The sequence below is a fragment of the Scyliorhinus torazame genome, chromosome 2 (genome assembly GCF_047496885.1).
Source record: "Scyliorhinus torazame isolate Kashiwa2021f chromosome 2, sScyTor2.1, whole genome shotgun sequence".
Taxonomy (NCBI): domain Eukaryota; kingdom Metazoa; phylum Chordata; class Chondrichthyes; order Carcharhiniformes; family Scyliorhinidae; genus Scyliorhinus; species Scyliorhinus torazame.
This window is the reverse complement of record NC_092708.1, coordinates 177,840,596-177,864,907: the sequence shown is the minus strand read 5'-3', so window position 1 is coordinate 177,864,907 and position 24,312 is coordinate 177,840,596. Positions and strand designations below refer to the sequence as shown.

The window sequence follows — 24,312 nt, the reverse complement described above, 5'->3', positions numbered from 1 at the left end:
ACAAGCTCACTTACGCACTTAGAGATCGGGGCGCTCTTTCAAGATGGCGGCCCGATCTCTGAGTTCAGCTCCCCAGTGCTAAAAAAAATTCAAAGTGTGGGCTAAACCGGTGAGAAACTTCCCAGAGCCCCAAAAAGTGACCAAGTGTCATTGAATAGCAATGTGTAACTCGCGGGAAACTTCCTGAAAAACCCGTCACAAACCAACTTCGAAATTGTTTGGCAGAATCACGCCGTAAATGTGGGCTAAACCAGTGAGAAACTCCCCAGGGCCCACAAAAGTGACTAAGTCTCATTGGATAGCAATGGGCATCTCGCTGACTGAGCTGGCGTGAATCTCCCTGAAAAACCCACCACAAATGAAGGTAGATATTTATCTATTGAATCGCGACCTATATCTTTCCTGTGAGGAAAATGCAGATTGAAATAAATAAAACAGCTGAACCTATAACCGTGAAAACTCCCTCATTGTGACTGCCTGAAACATTCTGGAGCATCAGAAATAAAGAAACCGCTGGCCCATGGAAACACTGCAAATGTACACCAACAACAACTGAATCCAGTCAGACTTAAATATTTGCAGTAAGATTGATGCTCTTTGTCCTCTTCTTATTTTTTTTAAATAAATATTTTATTGAAAATTTTTGGTCAACCAACACAGTACATTGTGCATCCTTTACACGATATTATAACAACACAAATAACAATGACCTATTTTATAAACAAAAAATGAATAAATAATAAATAACAAAAATGAAAACTAGCCCTAATTGGCAACTGCCTTATCACAAGTAACACTCTCCAAAAATATAATTTAACAGTCCAATATATAATTATCTGTCGCAACGACCTATACATATTATACAGTATATATTAACAACCCTGAGAGTCCTTATGGTTCCTCCTCCCCCCCCCCCCCCCCCTCCTCCTCCCCCCCGCCCCCCCCCCCCCCCCCCCCCCCCCCGATCCTGGGCTGCTGCTGCTGCCTTCTTTTTTCCCATTCCATCTATCTTTCTGCGAGGTATTCGACAAACGGTTGCCACCGCCTGGTGAACCCTTGAGCCGACCCCCTTAGAACGAACTTAATCCGCTCTAGCTTTATAAACCCTGCCATGTCATTTATCCAGGTCTCCACCCCCGGGGGCTTGGCTTCTTTCCACATTAACAATATCCTGCGCCGGGCTACTAGGGACGCAAAGGCCAAAACATCGGCCTCTCTCGCCTCCTGCACTCCCGGCTCTTGAGCAACCCCAAATATAGCCAACCCCCAGCTTGGTTCGACCCGGACCCCCACTACGTTTGAAAGCACCTTTGTCACCCCCATCCAAAACCCCTGTAGTGCCGGGCATGACCAAAACATATGGGTATGATTCGCTGGGCTTCTCGAGCATCTCGCACACCTATCCTCCACCCCAAAAAATTTACTGAGCCGTGCTCCAGTCATATGCGCCCTGTGTAATACCTTAAACTGAATCCGGCTTAGCCTGGCACACGAGGACGACGAGTTTACTCTGCTTAGGGCATCTGCCCACAGCCCCTCCTCGATCTCCTCCCCCAGCTCTTCTTCCCATTTCCCTTTTAGTTCATCTACCATAGTCTCCCCTTCGTCCCTCATTTCCCTATATATATCTGACACCTTACCATCCCCCACCCATGTCTTTGAGATCACTCTGTCCTGTACCTCTTGTGTCGGGAGCTGCGGGAATTCCCTCACCTGTTGCCTCGCAAAAGCCCTCAGTTGCATATACCTGAATGCATTCCCTTGGGGCAACCCATATTTCTCGGTCAGCGCTCCCAGACTCGCGAACTTCCCATCCACAAACAGGTCTTTCAGTTGCGTTATTCCTGCTCTTTGCCACATTCCATATCCCCCATCCATTCCCACCGGGGCAAACCTATGGTTGTTTCTTATCGGGGACCCCCCCAAGGCTCCAGTCTTTCCCCTATGCCGTCTCCACTGTCCCCAAATCTTCAGTGTAGCCACCACCACCGGGCTTGTGGTGTAGTTCCTCGGTGAGAACGGCAATGGGGCTGTCACCATAGCCTGTAGGCTAGTCCCCCTACAGGACGCCCTCTCTAATCTCTTCCACGCCGCTCCCTCCTCCTCTCCCATCCACTTACTCACCATTGAAATATTAGCGGCCCAATAATACTCACTTAGGCTCGGTAGTGCCAGCCCCCCCCCTATCCCTACTACGCTGTAAGAATCCCTTCCTCACTCTCGGGGTCTTCCCGGCCCACACAAAACCCATGATGCGCTTTTCAATCGTTTTTAAAAAAGCCTTCGTGATCACCACCGGGAGGCACTGAAACACAAAGAGGAATCTCGGGAGGACCACCATCTTAACCGCATGCACCCTCCCTGCCATTGACAGGGATACCATATCCCATCTCTTGAAATCCTCCTCCATTTGTTCCACCAACCGCGTTAAATTTAACCTATGCAATGTGCCCCAATTCTTGGCTATCTGGATCCCCAGGTAACGAAAGTCCCTTGTTACCTTCCTCAATGGTAGGTCCTCTATTTCTCTACTCTGCTCCCCTGGATGCACCACAAACAACTCACTTTTCCCCATGTTCAATTTATACCCTGAAAAATCCCCAAACTCCCCAAGTATCCGCATTATTTCTGGCATCCCCTCCACCGGGTCTGCCACGTATAGTAGCAAATCGTCCGCATACAAAGATACCCGTTGTTCTTCTCCTCCTCTAAGTACTCCCCTCCACTTCTTGGAACCCCTCAACGCTATCGCCAAGGGCTCAATCGCCAGTGCAAACAATAATGGGGACAGAGGGCATCCCTGCCTTGTCCCTCTATGGAGCCGAAAATATGCAGATCCCCGTCCATTCGTGACCACGCTCGCCATCGGGGCCCTATACAACAGCTGCACCCATCTAACATACCCCTCTCCAAAACCAAATCTCCTCAACACCTCCCACAAATAATCCCACTCCACTCTATCAAATGCTTTCTCGGCATCCATCGCCACTACTATCTCCGTTTCCCCCTCTGGTGGGGCCATCATCATTACCCCTAACAGCCTCCGTATATTCGTGTTCAGCTGTCTCCCCTTCACAAACCCAGTTTGGTCCTCGTGGACCACCCCCGGGACACATTCCTCTATTCTCATTGCCATTACCTTGGCCAGGATCTTGGCATCTACATTTAGGAGGGAAATAGGTCTATAGGACCCGCATTGTAGCGGGTCCTTTTCCTTCTTTAAGAGAAGCGATATCGTTGCTTCAGACATAGTCGGGGGCAGTTGTCCCCTTTCCTTTGCCTCATTAAAGGTCCTCGTCAATACTGGGGCGAGCAAGTCCACATATTTTCTATAAAATTTGACTGGGAATCCATCCGGTCCCTTTCCCGCCTGCATGCTCCTAATTCCTTTCACCACTTCTTCTACCTCGATCTGTGCTCCCAGTCCCACCCTTTCCTGCTCTTCCACCTTGGGAAATTCCAGCCGATCCAAGAAGCCCATCATTCTCTCCCTCCCATCCGGGGTTTGAGCTTCATATAATTTTTTATAAAATGTCTTGAACACTCCATTCACTCTCTCCGCTGCCCGCTCCATCTCTCCTTCCTCATCCCTCACTCCCCCTATTTTCCTCGCTGCTCCCCTTTTCCTCAATTGGTGTGCCAGCAACCTGCTCGCCTTCTCCCCATATTCGTACTGTACACCCTGTGCCTTCCTCCATTGTGCCTCTGCAGTGCCCGTAGTCAGCAAGTCAAATTCTACATGTAGCCTTTGCCTTTCCCTGTACAGTCCCTCCTCCGGTGCTTCCGCATATTGTCTGTCCACCCTCAAAAGTTCCTTACTCTCCTGCTTCCCTTTATGTGCCCTTATTGATATCAGCTCCCCTCTAACCACCGCCTTCAACGCCTCCCAGACCACTCCCACCTGGACCTCCCCATTATCATTGAGTTCCAAGTACTTTTCAATGCACCCCCTCACCCTTAGACACACACCCTCATCTGCCATTAGTCCCATGTCCATTCTCCAGGGTGGGCGCCCTCCTGTTTCCTCCCCTATCTCCAAGTCTACCCAGTGTGGAGCGTGATCCGAAATGGCTATAGCCGTATACTCCGTTCCCCTCACCTTTGGGATCAACGCCCTTCCCAGCACAAAAAAGTCTATTCGCGAGTAGACTTTATGGACATAGGAGAAAAACGAGAACTCCTTACTCCTAGGTCTGCTAAATCTCCACGGGTCTACACCTCCCATCTGCTCCATAAAATCTTTAAGCACCTTGGCTGCTGCCGGCCTCCTTCCAGTCCTGGACTTCGACCTATCCAGCCCTGGTTCCAACACCGTATTAAAATCTCCCCCCATTATCAGCTTTCCCATCTCTAGGTCTGGAATGCGTCCTAGCATCCGCCTCATAAAATTGGCATCATCCCAGTTCGGGGCATATACGTTTACCAAAACCACCGTCTCCCCCTGTAGTTTGCCACTCACCATCACGCATCTGCCCCCGTTATACGCCACTATAGTCTTTGCCTCGAACATTACCCGCTTCCCCACTAATATAGCCACCCCCCTGTTTTCGCATCTAGCCCCGAATGGAACACCTGCCCCACCCATCCTTTGCGTAGCCTAACCTGGTCTATCAGTTTCAGGTGCGTTTCCTGTAACATAACCACATCTGCCTTAAGTTTCTTAAGGTGTGCGAGTACCCGTGCCCTCTTTATCGGCCCGTTCAGCCCTCTCACGTTCCACGTGATCAGCCGGGTTGGGGGGCTTCCTACCCCCCCCCCTTGTCGATTAGCCATCCCCTTTTTCCAGCTCCTCACCCGGTTCCCACGCAGCTGTATCTCCCCCAGGCGGTGACCCCCCGCCCATCCCCTCCCATACCAGCTCCCCCCTCTCCTCAGCAGCAGCAACCCAGTAATTCCCCCCTCCCACTCCCCCCGCTAGATCCCCCGCTAGCGTAATTACTCCCCCCATGTTGCTCCCAGAAGTCAGCAAACTCTGGCCGACCTCGGCTTCCCCCCGTGACCTCGGCTCGCACCGTGCGACGCCCCCTCCTTCCTGCTTCTCTATTCCCGCCATGATTATCATAGCGCGGGAACCAAGCCCGCGCTTCTCCCTTGGCCCCGCCCCCAATGGCCAACGCCCCATCTCCTCCACCTCCCCTCCTCCCCCATCACCACCTGTGGAAGAGAGAAAAGTTACCACATCGCAGGATTAGTACATAAAACTCCTCTTTCCCCCCTTTTTAACCCTCCTCTTCGCCCCCCACTTTCGCCCCACCACTTTGTTCAAACGTTCTTTTTAATAACCCGCTCATTCCAGTTTTTCTTCCACAATAAAAGTCCACGCTTCATCCGCCGTCTCAAAGTAGTGGTGCCTCCCTCGATATGTGACCCACAGTCTTGCCGGTTGCAGCATTCCAAATTTTATCTTCTTTTTATGAAGCACCGCCTTGGCCCGATTAAAGCTCATCCTCCTTCTCGCCACCTCCGCACTCCAGTCTTGATAAACGCGGATCACCGCGTTCTCCCATTTACTGCTCCGAGTTTTCTTTGCCCATCTAAGGACCATTTCTCTATCCTTAAAACGGAGGAATCTCACCACTATGGCTCTGGGAATTTCTCCGCCTCTCGGTCCTCGCGCCATCACTCGGTATGCTCCCTCCACCTCCAATGGACCCGCCGGGGCCTCCACTCCCATTAACGAGTGCAGCATCGTGCTCACATATGCCCCGACGTCCGCTCCCTCCGGACCTTCAGGTAGACCAAGAATCCTCAAGTTGTTCCTCCTTGCGTTGTTCTCCAGTGCCTCCAACCTTTCCACACATCGTTTCTGATGTGCCTCATGCATCTCCGTCTTCACCACCAGGCCCTGTATGTCGTCCTCATTCTCGGCTGCCTTTGCCTTCACGACCCGAAGCTCCCGCTCCTGGGTCTTTTGTTCCTCCTTTAGCCCTTCGATCGCGTGTAGTATCGGGGCCAACAGCTCTTTCTTCATTTCCTTTTTGAGCTCTTCCACACAGCATTTCAAGAACTCTTGTTGTTCAGGGCCCCATGTTAAACTGCCACCTTCCGACGCCATCTTGGTTTTTGCTTGCCTTCCTTGCCGCTGTTCTAAAGGATCCACTGCAATCCGGCCACTTTCTCCTCCTTTTTTCATCCGTATCCAGGGGGGATTCCCTTCTGGTTTACCGCACAGTGTTTTTAGCCGTCAAAATTGCCGTTGGGGCTCCTATCAAGAGCCCAAAAGTCCGTTTCACCGGGAGCTGCCGAAACGTGCGACTCAGCTGGTCATCGCCGCACCCGGAAGTCTCTGTCCTCTTCTTATTAACCAACATTCACACGTTATCCATCACCACTCTATCCTCGCAAGCAGGATAATAAGCTCCATCATTACATTCAAACTTCATTTGGAAACAAGTGACAAAAGCAATGGCCCAGATTTCATAACCAATGGCGAAGTGACAGCACTTGCAGCACCGCAAGCTGCCTACAAAGATTGAATGATTTTTGTGTCATGGATTTGACCTAATTTGGCACTAGCTTGAAACTGGCGCCAAGTCCGGGAGACCTCCATCAAGTGATATTATCAAATAGAGTGAGCAACCAATCACATTGAAGAATTCTGAAAGTAAACTGGGAAGTAAAATGTACAGATTATCCTTTGTTTTTTAATGAATTTTACAGAGAGCAAAATAAAGATGGTTATTATGTTAAACAGGATTTGTTATCAAAATGGAGAAAGTTGAAATTGCACCAGGATAAAATTAGTTCTTCAGAGTCAAAGAGGTTATTCAGCAGGCGCCTTTACTTCGTACTCCATTAAAAACCCAGTTACACCTCATTAACATGATGGAACCTTGTCAGGATACCTTAACAGCAATATTAAAGGGCAAGTTCTCAACAGTTCAGTTCAGTAAAGATTTCCATCTGAAGAGACTTCATCGTTCACCCTGTGGAGAAGCAGTGAAGCAGTATATTATAATAATATAATGTAATAATCTTTATTGTCACAAGTAGGCTTACATTGCAATGAAGTTGCTGTGAAAAGTAAAAGTTACTGAGTTAAATTTCCACATTTAACTTCACACATGTGAGCACCTAAAGTTTCGAAGGATAATGACGGCAAATGCTGGAAGGTTCATTGACAAACTCTGGGCCAATATGTTGTCTCAGGCTCAGTTTGGCTCATGGCTCATGGTATTTGTGGTGTACAGCAGATTGAAAAAAGTCGCTGCAAAATTTGACAGTGCTCGATATGGTGCTACACAAACAAGAACAAATAAATGACAGAGGGTTTGGTCCCAATGCCATGCAGATTGTGAAGTCAGTCATAATCGAATGGTGATTTTGCACAATCTGCTATTTTGGCCCTTTAAACATAGCTTAACATAAGACCATAAGACTATAAGACATAGGAGCGGAAGTAAGGCCATTCGGCCCATCGAGTCCACTCCGCCTTTCAATCATGGCTGATTTCAACTCCATTTACCCGCTCTCTCTCCAGAGCCCTTAATTCCTCGAGAAATCAAGAATTTATCAACTTCTGTCTTAAAGACACTCAACGTCCCGGCCTCCACCGCCCTCTGTGGCAATGAATTCCACAGACCCACCACTCTCTGGCTGAAGAAATTTCTCCTCATCTCTGTTCTAAAGTGACTCCCTTTTATTCTAAGGCTGTGCCCCCGGGTCCTAGTCTCCCCTGCTAATGGAAACAACTTCCCTACATCCACCCTATCTAAGCCATTCATTATCTTGTAAGTTTCTATTAGATCTCCCCTCAACCTCCTAAACTCCAATGAATATAATCCCAGGATCCTCAGACGTTCATCGTATGTTAGGCCTACCATTCCTGGGATCATCCGTGTGAATCTCCGCTGGACCCGCTCCAGTGCCAGTATGTCCTTCCTGAGGTGTGGGGCCCAAAATTGCTCACAGTATTCTAAATGGGGCCTAACTAATGCTTTATAAAGCTTCAGAAGTACATCCCTGCTTTTATATTCCAAGCCTCTTGAGATGAATGACAACATTGCATTTGCTTTCTTAATTACGGACTCAACCTGCAAGTTTACCTTTAGAAAATCCTGGACTAGGACTCCCAAGTCCCTTTGCACGTCAGCATTATGAATTTTGTCACCGTTTAGAAAATAGTCCATGCCTCTATTCTTTTTTCCAAAGTGCAAGACCTCGCACTTGCCCACGTTGAATTTCATCAGCCATTTCTTGGACCACTCTCCTAAACTGTCTAAATCTTTCTGCAGCCTCCCCACCTCCTCCATACTACCTGCCCCTCCACCTATCTTTGTATCATCGGCAAACTTAGCCAGAATGCCCCCAGTCCCGTCATCGAGATCGTTAATATATAAAGAGAACAGCTGTGGCCCCAACACTGAACCCTGCGGGACACCACTCGTCACCGGTTGCCATTCCGAAAAAGAACCTTTTATCCCAACTCTCTGCCTTCTGCCTGACAGCCAATCGTCAATCCATGTTAGTACCTTGCCTCGAATACCATGGGCCCTTATTTTACTCAGCAGTCTCCCGTGAGGCACCTTATCAAAGGCCTTTTGGAAGTCAAGATAGATAATATCCATTGGCTCTCCTTGGTCTAACCTATTTGTTATCTCTTCAAAGAACTCGAACAGGTTTGTCAGGCACGACCTCCCCTTACTAAATCCATGCTGACTTGTCCTAACCTGACCCTGCACTTCCAAGAATTTAGAAATCTCATCCTTAACAATGGATTCTAGAATCTTGCCAACAACCGAGGTTAGGCTAATTGGCCTATAATTTTCCATCTTTTTCCTTGTTTCCTTCTTGAACAGGGGGGTTACAACAGCGATTTTCCAATCCTCTGGGACTTTCCCGGACTCCAGTGACTTTTGAAAGATCATAACTAACGCCTCCACTATTTCTTCAGCTATCTCCTTTAGAACTCTAGGATGTAGTCCATCTGGGCCCGGAGATTTATCAATTTTTAGACCTCTTAGTTTGTCTAGCACTTTCTCCTTTGTGATGGCTACCATATTCAACTTTGCCCCCTGACTCTCCGGAATTGGTGGGATATTACTCATGTCTTCTACTGTGAAGACTGACGCAAAGTACTTATTTAGTTCCTCAGCTATTTCCTTGTCTCCCATCACAAAATTACCAGTGTCATTTTGGAGCGGCCCAATGTCAACTTTTGCCTCCCGTTTGTTTTTAATGTGTTTAAAGAAACTTTTACTATCATTCCTAATGTTACTGGCTAGCCTACCTTCATATTTGATCCTCTCTTTCCTTATTTCTCTCTTTGTTATCCTCTGTTTGTTTTTGTACTCACATGTTTTGTTCATGTGTTCAGTTCCACAAGGGACACCACCCAACCCAAACCCCCTCAAAGCATCACCATCTAAATTTCAAATGAGGTGCTTTAGACTTTCTTTTTGTGGCTGCAGAGTTAGTAGAATTACTCTGCACTGTGCTGATAGAGACGTTGTTTCAGTCAGAAGGAGCTGGACCTATGAAAGGATTGTTGTGAATTTTATAAAAATTCACCACTTGCCCCCTGTCATCGGGGTTGTGGCAGCAGCTTCTCCTGGGCTGCAGCATTACAGGAGGCAGCAGAGAGGAGGAACTGTTCGCAGAGGAAGGACAAGGATGACTGCCACCAGGAGACCTTACCCATCTTTAAGAAAAGAGAATTTTTCTTACCTCCACCTCAGCCAGGTGCAGCAACTCCAGCTGCTGCACTTTACCAAGAAGGTGGTCATAGAACTGTACAGCTTCCTCTAAGCAGACCTGAGAGCAGGATAAAGATAGCACTGTCAGTAGCCAGAAAGGACACTTGTCGCCCTCAATCTTTATACCCACGGTTCCTTCCAGGCAAGAGCCAGGAACCTCACCATCATATATTGGTTCACCATGCATTCCTGCATCAGGAAAGTCACCAAATTGCGATAGATGGCATGTAATTGCCTTCTCTAGAAGAGAGAGTGGGAGAATAGGGCACGTGCCTTTGTCAGGATAGTGGGCTCCCTAAAGTTCCAGAGAGCCATCGATTTCTCACAAAAGCTTCAGTGGATACTACAATTCAGTGTGGAATCGAAAACGGTTCCCTGACCAAGCAGTTTGTGCAACCACACCTAGACAATCACATTGATGAATTTTCGCCAGCCTGGTAGCAAGCATTGATGCTTTATCCTGCACCAGTCAGCCGTTTGCACCATGTCGAACCAGAAGGTAGCTGTTCAGTGGCATGGGTTACTCGTTGTAGAGAAGGCTGAGCCATTGCACCACGGACCAGCACTTCTCCAGTGAGAACCATGCTGCAACTAAGAGTGTGTAGAGTAGACCATCAGCATCCTGTGTTACCTGGACAGCTCTGTGATCATAGAATCATAGAATTTTCAGTGCAGAAGGAGGCCATTCGGCCCATTGAGTCTGCACAGGCCCTTGAAAAGAGCACCCCACCCAAACCCACACCTCCACCCCATCCCCACACCTCCACTCTATCCCCGTAACACCACCTAACCTTTTTTGGACACTAAGGGCAATTTAGCATGGCCAATCAACCTAACCTGCACATCTTTAGACTGTGGGAGGAAACCGGAGCTCCCGGGGGAAACCCATGCAGACACGGGGAGAACGTGCAGACTCCGCGCAGTCACTCAAGCTGGGAATCGAACCTGGAACCCTGGAGCTGTGAAGCAACTGTGCTACCGTGGTTGCACTGCTGCATCCCCCACAACCTGGAGGTATTGAGGGCACAGTTCTTGTAACCAGGCTTCCAGTAACTAGCTCAACAGGAAGAAAGGATGAGACATTCTGACAGGCTGTACCAGAGCAACTTAACCAGATGCTGGTATCCCAGTTATAATCCCTAGGTCACTGCTGCATGCATCACCACCTCCTCATCTCTCTGTTAGTGGCCTCTTGGCCAAAATCCAAGAAAAAACACCGCAAAGCAACCATTCCATCCCTACTTTATCCAATACCTTCCAGAACTGAACTACTCACACTCGTATATTCCCTCAGAGCTAGTCCCACACCGTGCAGTGCCAATGACTGCAGCATGGCTGGGGGGAAACCTTTTCCTGTGAGTACATTCACAATACCTTCTTAAAAATATTTGTTTCAAGTTCAATGGGGATTTTCACAGTGCCTTCATTGCAGTGTTAATAAAAGCCTACTTGTGACAATAATAAAGATTCTTATTATTAAGTTATGTTCAGTCCAATCATATTGTACAAGTCCCAGTATTTCTGTTACTGTTCTATCACATATACTCCCATCTCATGTTCACATCAATGACATAAGGTCTCTTCTACATCCATCCAGATTGTTTAAGTTCTGGAGCCAATATTTGGTTTTTTTCCTAATTCGTGTTCTCCCCTTCTGAGCTTTTATTTCAGCAAGTGTGCAGGGCAACACTGTTTATTCACTTCTGCATATGATCACTCCCAATCCCACTTCACCAATGTAGTGGGGAAAATTGTACAGATATTCCACTATAGTGCACTTCACTCTCACGCGCATGAGAGACCATACGAAGACTGTTGGAGTTAAGAACAAGGGGCTGAATTCTCCGTCTTCGGGATGCTCCGTTTTGCCGGCAGCCCGGGGGTTTCCCGACGGCATGGGGCTGCCCCACAATGGGAAACCCCATTGACCAGCCAGCGTAACAGAGCATCCCGCCAGCGGGGTGAAACAGAAATGTGGCACGGCGGGGCGGAGAATCCAGCCCAAGGCCTTTATTCCAGTTATAAGTGGGCTGGTGACGTAAGTAGCTCGCACACCAGCCAGCCCTGCTTCCTGCCCTGTACAGACAGTTATACTTCACATTAAGTTACAGAAATTTGCATATTGTTTCTAGTTATCTGTGTCAAATCATGACTACTGATTAGATTTACATCATGCATACTATATGATAATAATTAAGCAATCACATCAAAGGTCTGCTTAATTATACAATCCAAACAGTACAAAAGTGGTACTGTTTATTTAAACAATCCAAACAGTACAAAAGTAGTATATTTCCTTGCAATTATTGATATCAGTGGTCCAACATCTGGTGTGTGGCTATCAGTCACCCCTTCCTGTTGTTTTCTGGAGCCAGAACAAATGGTAGGTTGTCCCACATTTTTATACAGACCTTGAGAGTTAGCACCTGACTAGTTCCTGCCTGAGAGCTGGCCCCACTGACAGATTGTGTCCTTGTGGTGTCTTTTTATAAATTGGCATCTTGTCTCTCACAGTCAGAACTGAAAATTTTAATTTCTCCAGTAAATAATGAAACTAATTTTTTTAAACTGAATGCAGTGTAATGTCTAATATCTAACAATGCCCTCTTCAACCATTATAGTGCATCGTTCTTGTTGGGCAGTGGTAAATAAAATTAAAGCGTAAGTCAACCTCTTTCTAAATGGATGGTGGAATAAAGTTGAGGGTCTGATTGGCCTCCTCCTGTGACTATTCCTGTAGATGGGCAGGCGTTTCCTGCCTGATGCTCCTGGATGTAGTGCTCTGCTGGAGAGTGTAACCCTGTTTTGCAGCAAGATGAGTTTGAACATCATTCTGAGGCCTGTATTGAGACATGCAAGAACAATGCTTGGCATAAAGAGCTGCTGGACAATCATCAGCAGTGAGTTCTCACTGTCACAATGTACATGGCGAGGAGATATATTGAGCAGTAGCTTGTTTTATACCCTGTCCAACTTCTCTTTGTGACTAAAGCACATTGCCAAGTTACTGTCACCCATTCAGCACTCACGCCCAAAGATTGATTTCAATCCCTTCTTTTTGTTTTCTGTTCAAAATTGTTCAAGATGCAATATCTCTGAGATGAGTTTGGCTGTGCTAGTTTGTACTTGGGTTTATTATGCAGCGCTAATAGTCTGTATGCTGACACATTCTGAAAAAAATAAAGGATTAACGGCTGGACAGGATTTAAATGAGCAGTTTATGGTCATCTGTAAACTGAAAATTATTTGAAACAGAGCTGATTAATTTGCTATTTAAGTTTACAGTGATGCTACAGGACTTATTTCAATGAAAATAACCTTTGTTCTGCTACATTTTGTAATTGTATAAGTTTTTTAAAAAAGGGGCCAGGATGATTTCATTTCTCTCAAGGTGGATGCCAAAAACCAATTCAGGCAATTATAATTCATCCAGAAAGCCTCACCCCAGCACAGTCTTAGCTGCAGTTACAGCATCAAACTGTCTCAAACAAAACCTGCAGATGCTGGAAACCTGAAGTTAAAACAGAAAATGCCTCAAATACTTAGCAGGACTGGCAACATTTGCGACGTAGAAACAGATTTCACTTCCATAGATTCCGCAAGATCTGCTGATTATTTCCAGCATTTACTATTACAACTGTCTCTGAGTCCATGTCTTCACTTCCAGACCTAAATTATATTCTGCATATTAGTAACTATTTACTGAGTCATTACAGCACAAAAGGAGATCACTCAGCCTATCAAGTCCATGCTGGCTCTCATAGAACATTGTTTACAGTGCAGAAGGAGGCCGTTCGGCCCATCGGGTCTGCACTGGCCCTTGGAAAGAGCACCCTATCTAAGCCCATGCCTCCAACCCAGTAACCCATCCCAGTAACCCCACCCAACCTTTTGGAAACTAAGGGCAATTCAGCATGACCAATCCACCTAACCTGCACATCTTTGGACTGTGGAAGGAAACCGAAGCACCCGGAGGAAACTCACGCAGACACGGGGAGAATGTGCAGACTCCGCACAGACGGTCACCTGCAGCCGGAATTGAACCCGGGTCCCTGGAGCTGTGAGGCAGCAGTGCTAACCACTGTGCCGCCCCCCACTGTGCCACCATGTCGCCCCTCCCCTTAAAGCAATCCAGGCAGTCAAATTAATGAATATTAATAAATGGGATTAATAAGTGTCCATTATCATCCGTCTCAGCACAATTCATTGAGTCTGCATGTTGGTTATTTACCTTTCCCTATTAAATGTTATCCCTTACTGTTGCTACATATTTTACTCAGATCGTTGTGTGAGGCTCTGACGCCCCTCTCAGAATCAGCTGCTCCTGTCATTTGTTTGATATTTTCTGCAGATTGTTCTCTGCTTCGGAATGCAAGTTGTTTACCTCTATAACTTTAAAAGGGTGTGCCAAGGTTGATGCTAACCTTGTCTATTTGAATAGAAAGTGCCTTGCCCAGCACTAACCAATTTAAGGTTATGCTCAAATTGGTATTAATCTGTTCACTTCAGTGTTGGAATGGGTCCCAAGTATTCATTAGTCTGTTGTAACTCAATTGAACCATTTTGAGAATATCCGACAAATAAATGTCATGATATCCAGATCAGCATATCATGGTGCAATCACACACACACTGATGGACAGGCATTTGGACCAACCAGCCACACACAACATCGCAGCCAATCACTAGTAAGAGCACACACACTATAAAAGGGGGAACACGAGAGTTCCCGCTCATTCTGGTAGGAGACAGCTCGGGACACAGAGCGTGCAGCGTGACACTCAGACATAGACCATGTGCTGAGTGCCTCACCAACATTAGTGATAGGGCTAGGTCCATAGGTTAGCTGGTAGCGAACATACCCAAGTCTATAGTTAGTTGCATCTGTTAGTTAACATAATAAAATCAAGTTGTACCATCTACAGCCGTGTTGGCTCATTTGTGTATCAGGACACCCAATATGACAATAAACAGGACAGTGAAATAGTTTCTGAACATCAAGATAACTCAGTAATCTATTTATATATGTATTTACATATATATTTAGCATTAACATTTACTGCAAAGGGTTAACGTGAATGCTTATTGGAAACATTATTTTTTTAAAACAGACATGTACCGATTATGAACAGTAAGACACAAGGTATATCTCATGAGTAATTGACCCTAATAACTCACTCATTCTTCATGATCAGCTTCGCCCACATGTTACTAAGTTTATTTGTAGGTTTCAGATAAAAGTGGATGGAATTGTGCCAAATGATCCACAAGGTAGTGTGAAAACTTGGAATCCTGTAGAATTAGACTTTTTAGTCACCATAAATGGATGACCCTCAGCGTTGCTGAACAGCCTTATGTGTATTTTATAATATGACGCATTGAGTAAGAAAGTGAAATTCTAATGGCCAATGAATAATAAATGAGATTGATATGGAAATCTGGAGCTGCTGGTTTCAATAATAAAATGCTTTCTATTGTTGAAAGGAGAGGCATGGTATCAAAGTTTTTCTTCTTGCACTCATCAGGATAGATGCAAGAATACCAAATTTCAAAACTTTGGCATTTGAGCATTTGTCCTGATGAGTGCAAGAGGAAAATGTTCAACAGTACATTTGGGGGGCAATACTCAAGAAATGCTTTCTGTTGGAATTTATAATCAAGTTATTATAATTGTGTTTTAGCCTTGTTAAAGGTTAATACAAGCAATGTGTGGTGTCACTAAACTGAATGTTATCATATGCTGCCATCATTCAGGAGAGGACCTTATACCTCCTACATTTTGTTTCTCTTTTTGAACAGCCAACTGAAGCAGCGCTGGAACCACAGCAGATTCAGGCCTTTGACCAGCTGCGACGCCTCTACAGAGGACCATCTCGGGTATGACCTTAACTCTTCTGCTGCTAATTACACTTCCTTAAAACAATTAATTCTGTAGAAAACAGTACTGTTTCTTACTTAGTTAAAAAACAGAGAGACTGTACTGCGATATTATGGGTCGGATTCTATGCTGTTAGTTAGCATCTGGAGAGGCAGTGGAACCACACAATATCTGTCTGCCTCTTGCTTTGTACATACCTGCATCCTAGGCTGTGCATTGTCCCTCACATATCTGATTTTTAAAGGCAATTCTGATGAGGAGGTTTTTGTTATTTTAAAGTATGTTTTTGAGCATTTTAAGTTGAGTGGCATGTGCTGAGGAATTCTCCATTTGCCAATCCAAGCATCCAGTCTTGGCATGGAGTATCCTAGGTTAGATACAGTGAAGAGTGAGATGCACAGTAAAACAATCTCTGGCCTACTCACAGTAATGTGCTCCAACCCCAATCTCAGATGAGAATCTCTTACTGCACCAGTGCAGCATTTATTTTCCAAACATCCACCGCCCTGCTTGTCTGAGGGACATTGCCATGTTATGTTGACTAGAAACAGATTCTCTGGACGCGATCAATCAGCCATGTTGCACTAGAACGGGAGCGTGACGCGACCAGCAGATGGTGGGAAAAGCCTCCCGGGGGCTTCCCAGCAGCCAGCACGCCTCATGAGATCTACCCAGGTCACGATCAGGATCCTGCACACAATGGGTATGAACAAGCCTCGCGTGCCTTAGTAGGTTCTAACCCTACTTAGGCGTACTCGCTCGGGATCTACCAGGCTCCTGACATCTAATGGCCTCCTCAGGGATTCCTCAGCCGGACATCGTTCAGTACTGTTTCACACAAACGTGGATCAGGCGGAACGGCACGCGGGGGGAGGGGGGGGGGTCTCCCAGGCCATCAAAGGCCTCTGGGTGGTCAGGGACAGGAAAGGGTGGCCCGCTGGCCCTTCCCCGGAGCATGGACACCTTGGCACTGCCACCCCGGCACTGCTAACGTGCTTGGGTGGCACTTCAAAATCTGCAGGAGCACTGTCGGGGTGGCACTACCAAGGGCCAGGGCCTGGGGGAGACTGGCACATGAAAGGAGGATGGAAGGGGGTATGAAGGGTAAGGGTCGGGATTACAGGGCGGGTATGAAGGGGCCTTTGGAAGTTGGGGGGGGGGTGGAGATTGGGGTTTCTGGAAGGGGTGGGCCCAAAAGGGGGCATGTGAAGGCCTGAAAAGGGGGAGCCCTCAGCAACCCCATAGCTGGGGGGGGGGGAGGGGGAGGGGGGGATAATGCCCATTTGTGGGCGGGATGGCATTGCCCATAGGTGGATATTATTGGGGACCCACAAGCCGTTTTAGTGATCAGGGCACCCTTTCAACATGGCGGCCCAGTCTCTGAGGAGCTGGTCTGGCCACCTCCCACCCCGGCCCAAAAAAGTGACTAAGTGTGGTTACATAGCAGTGGGGAACTCCCAGCAAAACGCGCAAATTACACTTAGAAATCCCATTTTTCAGATAAAATCTATACTTTAAAACTTTTTACATCATGATTAACAATCACTGTGCAATATAAAATATATTGGGGGGCCATGTCAATGAAAGTAGGGAAGAGGGAGGGTTGAAGGGTGGGGGTGTGCAGGGCAGGTAAGTAGAGGCCTCCGGGAGGTTGCAGGGGGTGACATGTGGAGGTTCTGGAAGGAAGGGGGTGCTGTAATGGAGCTTGTGGGGCCTGAAGAGGGGAGGCTCTCAGGGAAATGTCCTCACTTGGGGGTTTGGGCTAATGCCCATGTATAGTGTCAGGCTGGCAATGCCTGGATGCCAGAGGTAGATCCAGGGGGCTATCCTGCCCTATCCCATCCATCCAGGGTTCACCAAAGGCATTGGAGACTCCCCCAGGTGCCATGTTTGTGTGGTCTGTACTAAACAGCACTTGATCGAGGCCTGCTCAGCCAGCGCCTTCTCCGCCTTCTGGATCGCCCGATCTTGGGCGTCCAATCTAAGCTCCAGACGCTCAATCGACTCTTATCGGGTCCAAGCTGTCCCTTTTCTGCTTAGCAAAGCCTTCCTGAATAACTTGCATCAGCTGCTCGTTGACCGCTGGGTCGACAAACCAGAGATCCGGTCCTCCGCCATGCTGTCTCCCGCTGCAGCTTCAGCCCAAGCCTTCTCTGTCTTTCTGTTTCTGCCTTTACGAGCACTTCTAATCCTTCATTCCATGTACCGATGTGGGAATTCAGTACACAATTGCCTCTGTCTTCGGTTTTACAGTTCAAGTCCGGTAGAAAATCGGGGGAAAAGGTCCAAAAGTCTGGCCCAAGTGGGAGCCACCAAATGTGCGACTTAATGTTATTCTTTCATAGCCGCCACCGGAAGTTATCGTCAGTTATTGATAATGTTGTATGATTTTTCTTCTGCTTTTGTTTGTTTATAAGAAAATTCCTTAAAACGAAGCACATGAGGGGGGCCCTCGAGAAATGTATTCAGTGGAGATTAAGTAAACCTTCAATCTACATGCCAGGGTACTCCGTGAAAGAGGTTTTAAGATGAAACTGGTGAAGGAAAATTACATTGATCGAGACACCAGCAGCATGTAAAGAGGAGGCCACGAAATGCAGGAATACTGACATTTTACCTGCTTCACCTTAACTGCAATGCTGACACATATTCAGTTTTCAACCATATGGAATTGGATTTAGTATTGTGCAAAACAGGCACTAGCCTCCGCGCGGGTGACCACCTTGTCCTCAGCCACAGCAGTCACCTCCAGTGCCCGCTCCTCGATGGAGGTGAGAATTCTCAGTCCGGCACCCCTCCGCCAGTCTGGGGCCTCTCCTGCCGATTATGGAAGAGCTTTTCCTGAGGAGACACAGAGAGGACATCGTTAGCCTCACTTGTGATTCACAGTTGTGGGAGGGGGGGGTTTGAAGGGAGGGTTGGAGTGGAGGGAAGGTTAAAGGAGTGGGTGGAAGGAGTGCTGAAGGAGGAGTGGGTGGAGGGAGTGCTGAAGGAGGAGGGGGATGGAGGGAAGGCTGGGGCTCGCCTGGGGAGATGCTCGCTTTGGGATGTTGGGGGGGTGGAATGTTAGTGTCTACTCACTCGTGCTGCCCGGTGTAGGTCGTTGACCTTCTTCCGATATTGGAGACCAGCACACCTGGTCACACTGCCCGAGCTGGCTGCTGCTGCCACCTGGTCCCAGACAACATTGGCTGCATTGTGGCTCACCCTCCGGGACCCTCTGGGGAACAGGACATCCCTCCTGGCCTCTAATGCGTCCAGGAACCTCCCCAGGTCAGCATCCCCGAATTTTGGGGCCAGTCTCCTCGCTGCCATTGTTGCTTGCTGGCTGGGGTTAGCTGAGCAAGTGCAGCGTGCTGCTCGACGTTGTTAGCAGGAGACTGGCGAGCGCAGTCCCAACGAATCAGCTGGCGAGTCGGCATTCGGAGTGGGAAGCCCGTAAGGCCTCGTTAAGCGGACCAGTTAACGTCGCATTGCCTTGCTGGCTGAGCGCCGGGAAACACACGGCAATTCCCGCTCCCTACAGCGCTTGGAAATTTTTTCAGAAGTTCCTACCCAATAAAATGTTCCTTGTGCTTTAAAGTTACAAACCTGGTGACTGTAATTTCTTGGGTCGGGGGATGTTGGTAAGGGAAAAACAAGATGCAAAGCGGGATGAAAAGGGGGATAGAAAAGTAAGTCAGTGGAAGAAATAAAATAAATTGATAGAAATAAATTGTGGTGAAGGCGGAGGAGAGTGTTCACAGTCTGAGGTTGTTGAAGTCTATGTTACGTCCGGAAGGTCTAATCGGAAGTTGAAGTACTGTTCCTCCAGTTTGCATTGGGCTTCACTGAAACATTGCAGCAGGCCAAGGACGGACATGTGGATAGGAGAGCAGGAAGGTGAGTTGAAATGGCAAGCTACAGGAAGACCTGGGTCCTGCTTGCAGACGGATCGGAGATGTTCTGCAAAACGGTCCCCCAGTCTGTGTTTAGCCCCTCTAATATCGAGTAGACCGCACTGGGAGCAGCGAATGCAATAGACCAGATTGAAGGAGGTGCATGTGAAGTGCTGCTTCACCTGAAAAGAGTGTTTAGGCCCGAGGATGGTGAGCAGGGAGGAGGTAAAGGGGGAGGTATGGCACCTTCTGCGATTGTATGGGAAGGTGCCGTGGGAAGAGGGTGAGGTGTTGGGGCTGATGGAAGAGTGGAGCAGGGTATTCCCGAGGGTACGGTCCCTGTAAAATTCAGACGGGGCAATGAGGGTAAGATGTGTTTGGTGGTAGCATCACACTGGAGTTGATGGAAGGAGATGATTCTTTGAATGTGGAGGCTGGGTGGGGTGAAAATTGAGAACAAGGGGGACCCTATCCTGGTTCTGGGAGGGAGGGGAAGGAGTGAGGGCAGAGATGCGGGACATGGGTCGGACATGGTTGAGAGCCCTGTCAACCACAGTGGGTGGGAAACCAAGATTAAGGAACAGGGAAGACCTGTCAGCAGCACCGTTTTGGAAAGTGGCATCATCAGACCGGCAAAAGTCCCCAAGTCTCCATAGCCTCTTGCTTGGAGGAAGTGAAACAAGTTAAAGGAGAAATTGTTCAGTGAGAGGGCAAGTTCAGCCAGAGAGTGGTGGTGGATAGGAATTATTCAGGCCTCTGTTTGAGGAAGAAGCAGAGAGCCCACAGACCATCCTGGTGGGGAATGGAGGTGTAGAAAGATTGGATATCCACGGTAAAGAGGAGGCGGTTAGGGCCGGGGAACTGGAAATTGTTGATTAGATGTAGGGCATCAGAGGAATTGCGGATGTAGGTGGGAAGGAAATGGGTTTATTTTTTCAGGAATCCAGATAGAAGTCAATAGTGTTGCAAATTGAACCATATGAACATCTAAAAATGCACATTTTACAGAACTTACTCTGATCTCCCATTGGAGGCACTGTAAACTGTCAGGGTCATCGTGTTTAGAAAAGTTTATGTTGGAGTGAAGGTACTCACTTCATCTCAAAGATACTCCATTTAAAGTCACTGATCCTGTGCGTGTTTTCCAAAGGATCCCTGTTGTATTATGATGGTTCCTTATTTGTGACTGGACAGAAATTAGTAATTTCATGTGATGTGAGAAAGTGTGCATAACTTATGGTAGCTCATTTCTCCTATAGCAACACTCTACTTTCTCAGTTACAATGCTCATGGTAAAGTACTATTACATATAAGGGCATCAAAATGATTTTCTTTTTGAGTCTCTCGCTACCTGCCTTCTCGTAGGTACTTAGGGTTAAAGCTGAATTGGTGTGTTCCCTGTGTATTTGTCTGTTCCCACTGGAGTATTTTGCATGCTGGACCAGCTAGTTTCTGCATTTGCTTTCACAACTAATAGTGCCACATTCACCAGTGGATAGCCTACCTCCAAAACCATTGAGCCTGTAGTTTAACCCTGATTCGGAGTTAAAATCAGACCAATTGTAATTCTTAAAAAGTCAGGATAGTTATAGCAATATTGCATTTCCCTCAAAGGCTGTAATGTCGGGCTGGAGGAGGGGTAATCCAATAGTGTTGCATAATGAAAAGTGATGTTTGCTACGTGGGCAGCCTGTACACCCAAACTGGTGTATTGTTTTTATGGTTTTGGGGGGGAAGAAGACAACTCCCATTCCCTCTCTCATCTTCCTGCCTCAGCTATGGCTCTCATCGTCTGACTCTGAAGTTCATGGTTGGTTCAAGTCCCACTGCAGAGTCTTGGCACAGTCAAGACTGACACTTTAGTCCAATATTGGGGGGTGCAGCTCTGGAGGGGGTGCCGCTCTGGAGGAGGTGCCGCTCTGGAGGAGGTGCCGCTCTGGAGGAGGAGGTGCCGCTCTGGAGGAGGTGCCGCTCTGGAGGAGGAGATGAAGCTTTAAGCTGAGGTCCCCGGGTGATGTCAGAGATCCCGTGGCATCACTTGAAGAAGAGAAGCTGGGCTATCCCTGATATTCTGGCCAGTATTTATCCCTGAAACAAAACCCACAAACAAATGATTTTTGTCATTATTAAGTTGCTGTTTGAGGGAACTTGCTGGATTTTCTGCCACTGAAACGCTTCAGGTGTATTTATTGATAGTGAAGCATTTTGAGATATCTGGAGCTTGTGAAAGATGCTCTATAAATGTCATTTTTTTGTTTCAGTCTTTAATGAAAACCTGTGCTTTATGCGAATTGATCCAGCCTGGGGTGCTTTGTTCCATTTTTTTCTTCCCTTTGAAGGCTTTGTCCATAAATTAGTAATCAGCAACATAAAAACACACATCCTAGCCTTTAACTGTGAGCCAATTAAATAATTCACATAAATTGTACATGTTAGAATAGAATCCCAGAATGCTTATAGTGCACAAAGAGACCATTCAAGCCATCATTTCTATGCTGGCCCTCTGTAATAACTTCTCTGTCCTTCCCCTGTTGCCCTGATTTTTGTTTTGTTCTCAAGCATTCCAATTCCCTTTTGAAAACTGGGATTTGATCTGCCTTTACAACCCTCTTAGGCAGTGCATTTCCAGATCCTGCTCCTAACCACTATGTATATGTTATCTATAGATCATATGGAATTCTTCAGAAACTGGCTCTAGACTCTGTTTCCAGGGTATCTCGATTACAACAAGCTGTCTTTGATAATTATCTGACATGTGAAATAAATATTTATTAACTCAATGAAGAGGACTGTGTCTTTTCTAGTAATTTTAGGTACATGGCATTGAATTGGAAAACATGAAGACAGTAATTTTTTTTGAAGTGCTAAATCTAAAGACATTGGGCTGGAATTTCCCATGGGCTTCATGACAACAATATTAAGACCAAAAGGGGGTCCCTAACCAACACTTGTTGGAAACAAGACTGGTGGCATGATCCACCAGGAGGCAGACTCCAAATTGTTGTAGCTAGATCTTGGTCACAGGAGTTAATAATAGGAAAGAACAAAATGGTAATGACTTTGAATAAGTATTTTGTATTTTATCTTCACAGGAAAAGATATACAAATAATTCTAAGAATGTGGGGAGGCGGTGGTGTAGTATAGTATTGTTACTGGACTAGTAAACCAGAAACCCAGGGCGCAATTCTCCGCTCCCGCGCCGGTTGGGAGAATCGCTTGGCGCGCCATTTTTCCACACGACGCCGGTCCGAAGCCCTCCCGCGATTCACCCAAGCGGCGAGAACGGCCCCATCGTGTTCTGCGCGGCGCAGGCCGGAGAATCGCCCGAGACACCCAAAATGGCGATTCTCTGCTATCCCCGCTATTCTCCGGCCCAGATGGACCGAAGTCCCGACGGCGTGACCCCAGTTCACGCCGTCGCCGTACACACCAGGTAAATAAAGTCGTCAGCCAGTCATGCTGGCTGACGCTGAGCAGTGAGGAGGTGAGCGGACTTTCCCAGAACTCCTGAAGCCCGGTTCGGCTTCCCCGAGAACGCTGTGGCCAACGGGGGGGTGGGAGGGGGGGTGAGGGAGCGGGTAGAGGTGGGAAGGGGTGAGGGAGGGAGTGGAGGTGGGAGGAGGTGAGGGAGGGAGTGGAGGTGGGAGGGGGGAGGGAGTGGAGGTGGGAGGGAGGTAGAGAGTGGAGGTGGGAGGGGGGAGGGAGGGAGTGGAGGTGGGAGGGGTGAGGGAGAGTGTGGAGGGTGGCGTACATCCGCGGATGCCACATGTCAACCACCCTGATATGGCAGGAGGGTGACGAGGGCACGGCCGCAGGTTGTCGCGTGGCTGATGGGCACAGGCGACTGGCACACTGGTGATGAGGAAGGTGTGAACTGACCCTTGGACGCAGACAGTGACCAGGTGTTAGGCTGGCTGCGTATCTGCAGAGCGACCAGGCCACCGGGTCACACAGGGATCCCATGCAACCCGGCTGTCGAGGTGTGGAAGAACCTCCGTGTAACATGTCGTTTCTCTGCCCCCCACCACCCGCCTGCAGGTCACCATGTATGCCAACCAGACAGCAATGTTCACTGCCGTTGTTGGAGCCGCAGCACTGCAGGTGGCCATCCGGCAGCGTAGACTGCGACGGCCCACAGTGGCTGCAGATGCAACGGTTGCCGGTGCAGCAGAGGGGATGGCCGCGGAGTGGCCCGTCGTCGCCACGCAGGCCGCAGGCGCTCAGGGGCCGGAATGTCCAGGGGGATGCCGAGGGGAACACTGACCCTCCAACGGCGAGAAATGCACAGGAAGTGGGCACTGATATCAAAGTGTTTGGGGGGGAGGAGGAAGAGGAGGAGCCACTGATGGTGGTGCCAGGGCGCCACAGGCGTCCAGCAAGGCCGAGGGTGTACCGTGACCGAATGTCGTTCGAGGCCCGACTGGACATCACATGCAGGAGGAGACTACGGTTCAGCAGGGAGACGGTCGCACATATATGCCACCTCGTGGCGCACCTCGCACCACTTGGAATGGGTGGAGGACACGCGGTTCCAGTCTCCGTCAAGGTGACGGTGGCCCTAAACCTTTACGCTACCGGTTCCTTCCAGGCGCAGAGCGGGGAGCTATCCCGGATCTCACAGGCATCGGTCCACAGGTGCATCAGGGACGTGACCGACGCCTCGTACGCCATCACGGACAGGTACATTAAATTCCCCGAGGACCGAGCACAGCAGGAAGCACGGGCACGTGGATTCACCAAGGTGGCCGGTATATCGATGGTCTAGGGTGTCATTGATGGTGTGCACGTCCCCATGCGCCCACCTGCAGACAACAGGGAAGTGTTCATGAACATTCAGGTGGTGTGCGACCCCCACATGAAA

General features: G+C 48.1%; 1 protein-coding gene across 2 annotated transcripts in view; it reads left to right on the top strand.

The window, feature by feature from the left end:
* Positions 1 to 24,312, top strand: part of vps8 (VPS8 subunit of CORVET complex) — a 1,010,867-nt gene that overhangs the window by 965,766 nt on the left and 20,789 nt on the right. For both annotated transcript variants that reach the window (XM_072480702.1, XM_072480693.1), the window contains exon 45: positions 15,494 to 15,571. In XM_072480702.1, coding sequence (XP_072336803.1) covers positions 15,494 to 15,571 — 78 coding nt within the window. The remainder of the gene's footprint in view (positions 1 to 15,493; positions 15,572 to 24,312) is intronic.